Source organism: Octopus bimaculoides, chromosome 12 (genome assembly GCF_046866305.1).
Source record: "Octopus bimaculoides isolate indiv1 chromosome 12, ASM4686630v1, whole genome shotgun sequence".
In the NCBI taxonomy this organism is placed as follows: domain Eukaryota; kingdom Metazoa; phylum Mollusca; class Cephalopoda; order Octopoda; family Octopodidae; genus Octopus; species Octopus bimaculoides.
In genome coordinates this window covers 42806526-42816295 of record NC_142939.1, presented here as the reverse complement: position 1 = coordinate 42816295, position 9770 = coordinate 42806526, and the positions used below count along the sequence as shown (strand labels likewise).

The 9770-nt window shown below is 33.8% G+C and overlaps 1 protein-coding gene across 1 annotated transcript; it reads left to right on the top strand.

Moving 5' to 3' along the window:
- The first annotated feature begins 4286 nt into the window (after positions 1-4286).
- Positions 4287-4688, top strand: LOC106883811 (histone-lysine N-methyltransferase SETMAR-like). The gene has a single exon (XM_014934949.1). The coding sequence runs from the start codon at positions 4287-4289 to the stop codon at positions 4686-4688; it is 402 nt and encodes a 133-aa protein (XP_014790435.1).
- Positions 4689-9770: the final 5082 nt, after the last annotated feature.

Sequence of the window (9770 nt, the reverse complement as noted above, 5' to 3'; positions counted from 1 at the left end):
TATATAGGTATATATAAATATTTATGAAACGGTATACGGATTTACATTTATACAATATATATATTGCATATATACATGTGTATGTGTGTGTGTGTGTGTGTGTGTGTGTGTGTGTGTGTGTGTGTGTGTGCAGAACAAAAATAAAAATGCATACATATACATATGTATGTACATATGAAGAGATAGCAATACTTATATATGTATTGCAACGCATGTATATACGCACATACATATATTTTCATACATTTCAGTCTAAGGCGGTGGTCATATGTGCAATCATATATTTATATATATGAACATGCGTACGTATACCATGCATGTATGTCCTCTCACTGTCTATCTCTATCTCTCTATCTATCTATATATCTAACTACCTATATACCTCCCTAACCATCTATCAATCTCCCTCTCTCTCACTATATATATATATATATATATATATATATATATATATATATATATATATATATATATATATATATATATATATAATCATAAATATATAGGGATTAGCAGTATCCTGCTTCTCCAACATACTGAGAATTCAGAAATAGCAGCCAAAGAACTACTGATTCCAAAACTACAAATTTTTCTCTAATTGATAGCGATATTTATGGTACACACAGAACAAAAAAACAGAAGAGAAGAGTAAAAAAACAAACCTGCCTTTAGTTATTTGGGTACGACGTTTCACGGTTAAGGGAATGAATTTCCCCATTCCGATCTTCAGCCACAATATTCTAATAAATTTGCCAATGTCTAAATAACTCACATTAATTTTGACCATGCGACATCAAGACCACGTGAGGCAGACATTAAGAAATTTATCGGCCAGTGAGTTTAAAATCTCTCACCTCAATGAATTTAATTCAGTATGTGTCATAAATAGTCCCGCATAGAAAAAAGTCCCGTACGACTTGTTGCGGTTTAGCTATCCACCTTAGAGGTATTACTAAAAATATAGATATATAGGGCAGGGAATCGTTAATTAGTAATAAAATTAATAATTAACAATTTTCCCAGGTAGCTCAGTATGAAGAAACCTTATCGGTAAAACCATTTATAATCATAAATATATAGGGATTATAAACAAATCAGCTGTGCAGGCTTCTCGGCAAAAAAATGTTCATTCGTCGTCTTAGACGGAAGAATCCGTCATGCATATATATATATATATACACAGTGTTATTGAAACGAATGACACATGTTCTTTATTACATGGGAAAATAAAAGTAAATTTTTATATTTCAACGTAAGTACTGGTATCGTCAACGGATTTCTTAAACACCGAGGAATGGAATGGACAACATTCTGAACGACATCGTCAAGGATCTCATTCAGAACCGCCTGAATCCGTGTCTCCAAATCTTCCAGTGTACGAGGTTTTTTGTTTTACACCTCCGCTTTTGTGTAACCTCACAGGTAAAAATCACATGGAGTGAGATCTCGACTTTTTGGAATTCTGCGGCTACAGTCTTCGGGCTTTAGCTCTTGCACGTAATGGGGTTCCCATAGACGAGAATTCAATTCTTTAGTCTTGTTAGTCCACTTTCCCGGGCTGCTGATTTTTGCGAGCTGCGATTAAACATTTCTTATTTCTTTACTGCCCACAAGAGGCTACACACAGAGGGGACAAACAAGGACAGACAAACGGATTAAGTCGATTATATCGAGCCCAGTGCGTAACTGGTACTTATTTCATCGACCCCGAAAGGATGAAAGGCAAAGTCGACCTCGGCGGAATTGGAACTCAGAACGTAATGGCAGACGAAATACCGTTACGTATTTCGCCTGGCGTGTTTACGTTTCTGCCAGCTCGTCGTTTCTGCCAGCTCTGTTGCCACGTTCTCCGCTGATCGAGATATGGCTGGGCGGCCAACTCTCGCATCGTTCAAAGAGCCCGTGGTAATCAGCTTTGCATGTCAACTTTTTATTGTTTCCAGACTCAGATTTGCATGCTTACCTCTCCATGCACGCCACTATCACGGAACCAAGACATTAGAATTCCACACTTCACAGTTAATGTCATCTTAGCTTGCTCCTGGAAAAGAAGAAATAAGAAAATAAGAAATCATCATTAGTGTTGTCTGTTTAAAATATATTTTTCTCGTGACTTCCGTGACAGTAAAAGCTCCATAAGCAATTTCTAATGCCTAGTTACTTTCTACCCACTCTGTATGTATATACAAATATATATATGCATCGTGGCACAACGTCGGTTACGACGACGTACGTTCCACATGCTCCGATCTACGGAGCAGCCTGCTTGTGTAATTAGCATGCAAGAGGCTGAACACTCCACAGACACGTCTACTCTTGACGTAGTTAACGTATAGATTCAGCGTGAGACAGAGTGTGACAAAGCTGGCCCTTTGAAATACAGGTACAACAGAAACAGGAAGAAAAAGTGAGAGAGATTTGTGGTGAAAGTGTACAGCAGAGTTCACCATTACCCCATGTTGGAGCCACGTGGAGCTTTAGGTGTTTTCACTGAATAAACTCTCACAACGCCCGGTCTGGGAATGGAAACCGTGATCCTACGACCACGAGTCCACTGTCCTAACAACTGGGTCATTGTGCCTACACTTATATGTATGTATGTATATATATATATATATATATATATATATACATATGTGTGTGTATATATATATATATATGTTGGAGAAGCAACTCAATTGCTAATCCCTGTATATTTATAATGATAAATAGTTTTACCGATAAAGGTTTTTTTCATACTGAACTACTTGGCAAAATTGTTAATTATTAATTCTATTATTAATTGACGATTCTCTGCCCTTATTCTTGTATATTTTATATTTGATATCTCTAAGTTAGATGGCTAAACCGTAATCCCTTCCACACGGGACTTTTTTTCATACGGGACTATTTGTGACGCACATGGAATAGATTTCTTTGGGGTGAGGTGCCTGAACTCGCTAGCCGATGAATTCGTAAGTGCCTTTCTTATCGTTGATTTTTGGTGTCGCATGGCCAAAAATTACCGTGAATTTTTTTAGAGACACTTTCAAATTTATCAGAATATTTGGGCTGAAGATTGGAATAGTGAAATTTCCATTCACTTAACCATGAAACGATTCGTATCCAATTAACTGAAGGCTTGGTTTTGTTTACGCTTTTCCCTCCGGTTTTTTGTTCTATGTGTGCCATAAACATCGCCATCCACTTTAGAGAAAAAATTGTAGTTTGGAATCAGTAGTTCTTTGACTGCTATTTCTAAATTTTCAGTATGTTGGAGAAGCAACTCAATTGCTAATCCCTGTATATTTATAATGATAAATAGTTTTACCGATAAAGGTTTTTTTCATACTGAACTACTTGGCAAAATTGTTAATTATTAATTCTATTATTAATTGACGATTCTCTGCCCTTATTCTTGTATATTTTATATATATATATATATATATATATATATATATATATATATATATATATATGTATGTATGTACTTATATATACATATATATACACATATATATAGAGAGAGACAGATAGATAGATAGATAGATCATTTCCTGCCTATATGTCTCTATGTCATCACTAAATTACTCTGATTTGGCTGTTCCTCTTATACATTTTTTAATACAGTTTTTTCTAAAATAACATGTGATTTTAGAAATTCCGGTTTGATGCACAAAGCTGATGCACATAGCTACTGAGGTCTTTAAGATATGTCATAGGTATGAAACCGGAAGAGTGTTATTCGAGAAACTTCCGACCACTTTTACAGCATTATCGCTTTGTAGAAAAGTCCAGCTCGTTCTTCACCATTATAGTCAAACCTATGTTGATGGAGTAAAATTTCAACAGCATTCTGCAATAGCATCTTAATGAGAGAATTTAGTACTGATTCTTTTTTCTGTTTATCAGTTAGATAAATTCCGTACGCTGAAAACCGTGTTGGAAATTCATCATATGTATGTACTTGAGTTTATATAAATGCATGCATGCAAGTATGTATGTATATGAATTGAAATAGTAGTATATATGTATGAATGTATGTTTGTATGCAATATATATAAGAGATTTTGGTACCCAGAATCCCAAGATGGCAGGTAAACTATGTAAATGCTATAATATTAGGTTGTTCCGAAACTAATGGCCGCTCTAAACATTGTGTTTTCAAACGCAATTTTATCATAGTATTTTAATTATATTTCAGGTGAATTTCTACATACTTAATAATTGATGTATGCTCTTTAATAAATTTCTACTTATTTAAGACAGAACATTCTTGAAGCATAGGTGCCCTTTTATTGCAGGACATGAAGCTTGGGCACAATGCCTCGCGAACTGCTGCCAATATCAACAGAGCATGGGGAGAAGAGTCCACAAGTGATCGCACAGTACGAAGGTGGTTTCAGAAATTCCGTACTGGTGATGAGAACTTTGAAGATGAAGAAGGCAGAGGATGGTCATGCAGTCTTGACAATGAACAATCAAAAGCAATTGTCGAACAAAACCCACGTCAAAGTGTCAGAGAAATGTCTCAGACACTTGGTGTTCGTATTGCAACAGTCTCACGCACTCTGCATGAGATTAGTAAGGTGAAAAATTCGGTAAATGTGTACTGTGTGAGCCCATTGCAAATCAAAAAGTTCGGCGATTTCAAGTGTGCTGAATGCTCATTCTGCGAAACACCAATGATCCTTTTCTCGACAGAATAGTCACTTGTGACGAAAAGTGGATCCTTTATGATAACTGTAAATGATCAGATTAATGACTTGATCGTGATGAGTCCCCCAAACATTTCCCATAGCCAAAGTTGTATCAGCAAAAGATAATGGTAACGGTCTGTTGGTCTGCAATTGGTGTTGTCCATTGCAGATTTCTGGAAGCCATTCAGAGCATTACAGCAGAAGTTTACTGGAATCAACTCGTTGAAATGCATGCTTACTTGCAAAAAAATTAGACTGCATTGGTGAATCACTAGAATTATTATGTTTACGAGAACTAGGCAGGGTATCTTCAGCCAGCAAGTCATGCTACTACAGGCTGTTGACGAGCAAAAACCCAGGAACATGTCCCTGGATGCATGCCTGGCTTGGTGGAGGTGCTTGTCTCCCCCTTGTAAACATAAGGACACAGGAAATGTGTCAAGGCCAACACGAAACGGTGCAGCTTCCTAGGGCTAAATCGCAGTAGTATGATTCCCTTATTGGGACTGTCACGTTAAGTTGACAGCATACAACTTAATATATATATAAACAAATAGTAAATAAGTATATGCATATATACGTACAGGTATGTGCATACCGACATCCACCTGTATGTATAGGTGCATATCTGGGTACAGGACATTACAAACAAAACGTAGACAAGAAAATAATGATAATCAGAATACAGAAAACCACACAAGCCACATAGAGAACATTTTCCTTCATCAGCTACCCCCGAGACCGGAAAAATAGACCGATAGAATAAGTACTGGGCTCCCAAAGATTAAGTCCTGGGGTTGATTTGCTCGACTAAAGGTGGTGCTCCAGCACGGCCGCTGCCAAATTACTGAAAGAAGTAAAAGAGTGAAAGAGTAACCAAATGTCAATTCCGGAAGTAAAATTCGTGAAGTAAAATTGTGTAGCAACACCAAAAGGCGGTGCTCCAGCATGGCCACAGCTCATGAGCTGAAACTAAAAAAAATGAAAAATTAAATGAATATATATATATATATATATATATATATATATATATATATATATATATATATATATTTGTTTATGTTTATATACATACATACATTCGTGTATACATGCTTATACGTATATGTACAACGCGTTACAAAGATACATAGATCGATAGCTAGATAAACTCACAGACAGACACATCAACAAACAAGCATCGCAATAGTTGCTTAGAGGCATAGAAAGTAATACATACATACATACATACATACATACATGTATATATATATATATATATACACATATATATATGTTTATATATATATATATATATATATATATATATATATATATATATATATATATATAATATTTGTACACATACATATGCGTACGCCTGTCTACGTTTCTATGCATGTGTTAGTATTTGTATGTGTACCCATATACCCATGCGGAATACATTTTACTTGTTTGTATGTGCATATAATATTTGTGTATAAATATATACATACATACATATATATATATATATATATATATATATATATATATATATATATATATATATACATATGTATATACAATTATGTATGGATATGTGTGTGTGTGTGTGTGTCTATGTATGTATATATATATATATATATATATATACACACTTTTGTGCATGTATATATATTTAATGTATAATCAATCTCTGCAGATTTATTTATCTCCCTTTCTACCTTGAAAGCGATTATAAAGTTATTGAATTACAGCCAAGAATAATTTCTAAATAAACTTCAATTTTCCAATGTACAGACAATAGAATTATACAGCATGAAATTATTGACACTTTCATAAACTCTGCAATCATTGACTCACTCTTCATCTTCTTCATAATACGTTTACATACTTACTTTCATTGTTGATCTTTCGCTCAGTTATTTACAACGCTGCTGTATGAATAATAATAATAATAATAATAATAATAATAATAATAATAATAATAATAATAATAATAATAATAAACGTGATAATAATGAAAGTAGCAACAACAACAACAACAAGAAGAAAACAACCACAATGGAATACCAGTCAAGTCACATTTATACTTGATTACAGAGACACGGTTTCGAAATCCAGCTCTTCTTCTGATGTAAAGTGGTATGTGAAACCCTTGGAAATGTTTATTCTTTTATTTTTTCTCACTCTAACTCATTCACTAGCTCGCGTACACACACACACACACACACACACACACACACACACACACATACATACATTCACATATATACATTTATAACAGTTATGTATACAATACATTCTCTTTAAAACTCTGCCCGACACTTGTTTCTCCTACATAGATATCCTAGTATATATCTTCCACTAGAACCCTCTTCGTTCAGTTTCATTATAATTTCGTGGAATGCAAACGCACCAGTGCAGATTTATTGAAGTCGTCACTATTATAGGGCTTTGAAACGAACAGTAGTATTATTTAGTAGAGATTGTTGAGAAAAACGATATTGTTATAAAGATCATTTTCCTTTTATTCTGGAGTTTCTCTTATGTTTAGAAAGGAAATCTTGAAAGAATTTAGGTGTCAGGTAATTGCAAAATCTGTTGAAGTGCGTTTCCTCACAAATCGAAAACGACATAGACTGATGAATCTTCCGGACAAATAGGTAGCCTTAAATTGGTTAAGTTATTAAAAGCAAAAATAGAAGTTATAAATGTTTATTTCGAAAAACATAGGGTGAAGTTCACATTACGTTAGTGGCAATCTAATTATAGCACAATGTGTTCAAAATGTCTCTCCACGGTGACTTTTGGTTTTCATCCTGCGCATCAGCATGGTGCTACTTCAAGAGTTTTTCGGTGAACGAATTATTTCGAAGAGACTTTGGCCACCACGATTACCTGATTTCACACTGCACAGACTTTTTTCCTGTGGAGCAAATAAAGAATCAGTGTACAAGAATCGCCCGAAAACCATTAAAAACTTACTGCGGAGAGACGTTTTGAACACCCCATACATCTATAAATATAATCTGGTTGATTGACTCTTGTACACTTGAGCCCGTGATAGCCTACTAAATATTTTATTAAATATATTAGATGGGAAGTATTTAAACGTGAATAACAATTAGTAATCGGAAAAGTCCAGACCAGGTCAGGATATGAATAGCCTTCAGACAATATAAAGTAAAAGAAAGATACGAGAACTTTAATAACAATTAAATGTATTTATATCACGTGGAACTAATAGACTTATAAACTGAAGATAAAGAGTGAAAGTGGGGGGGGGGCATGGAATCATTATCATTGGATGAAATTAGTATGCAACTGAACTAACACAATACTTCTAGATACAACATCCCAGGATATCTATGCAGTAGAAACACGTGTCGTACAGAGCTTTAAAGAAAATATATTGTATATTTGTGTGGTATAAACAAGCCTTATGTATGCACTATTCTTCCTCCATATTTTAACGTGTCTTAAATAGATACTCTCTATATTTTATAATAACCAAAGGAATGAGATTTGCATTTATCTATATATATATATATATATATATATATATATATATATATATATATATATATATCCCAGAAAGAATAAAAAAAAGAATTCATCATCGAGGGCCTTAAGTTTATCCTTGAAAACAATTTTTTGAATTTTAATGATAACACCTACAGACAGGTATCAGGGACTGCAATGGGGTCTAAAGTTGCCCCTACATATGCAATACTGAGTGATTGTTTACCTCAAACAATTTCCCGCTTTTCCCTTATGAATTGGACGTAGTCAGTGTAGTTAGACAGAACCTGAATTATACTAGAGTGCTTGCAAGGTTCCTGCTCGGATTTCATATACAAACACATTTTATATATATATATATATATATATATATATATATATATATATATATATATATATATATATGATAGAAATATGTTTTTAAAAAAATAGAAACTACACGTGGAAAAGATATGGGGAAAAAAGCGAAAATACACATTGAATATCAAAATGATAACGGCTTTTTTTTATGAGAAGCAGCAATAAATAAATGCAATTAGATGAACTGAGATTTAAGTGGGATTAAATTCATTATTTTGAATTGTCAAAGAGATTTGAACACACACACACACACATATATATATATATATATATATATATATATATATATATATATATATATATATATATATATATATATATATATATATATATATATATATAAATATATATATATGTATATGTATGTCTGTATTATGTATGTGTGTATGTTTGTGCAAGGGCTTGCTGTGTGTGCGTGCGTGTATGTGTATTCATTTATGTACACATGCACGCGCACCTTCATTTTGGGGTCACCACAAATTTATTATCTCCCCTTATTCCTAGCTCTCCCGTGTGACTCCTCTGTCCGGTATTTGCCATGACAGATCGCTAGCCACTACACATTCTTCATTTTCTCTCCCTGTTTCTTTCTGTGTTCCTTTCTGTGGAAGAGCGGAGGCTCGAAATGTTAAAGACTTTTTCACTTCCCGAGCGTTAAACTAATATATCTGTTTGTTGTCTACACCGTCTTCGTCTTTTTTTTGTGAATTCTCCCTATATATGTAAATATGTCTGTGTAAATATATCGATATATATATATATATATATATATATATATATATATATATATATATATATATATATATATATATATATATATATATATATATATATATATATATCCCAGAAAGAATAAAAAATGAATTCATCATCGAGGGCCTTAAGTTTATCCTTGAAAAGAATTTTTTGAATTTTAATGATAACACCCACAGACAGGTATCAGGGACTGCAATGGTGTCTAAAGTTGCCCCTACATATGCAAACCTGGTGATGGCCTACTTAGAATTGCAAATCTACGACAAATCCAAAACTAGATATGGCCTGCCTTTCCACCAATACCTGGTGAAGAATTGGAAACGTTACTTGGATGATTGCCTCATCCTATGGTCCCACACACTCGACCAACTCTTTGACTTCAAAACCCTAATCAACAGTGTCAACAACCATATCCAATTTACAATGGAATACAGTCAAGACCAACTTCCTTTTCTTGACATTCTCATTATAAAAATAGGTACCAGCATT

Excerpts from the sequence above, each read along its gene's own strand:
- LOC106883811 (XM_014934949.1), top strand. The coding sequence starts at position 4,287 with ATGAAGCTTGGGCACAATGCCTCGCGAACTGCTGCCAATATCAACAGA.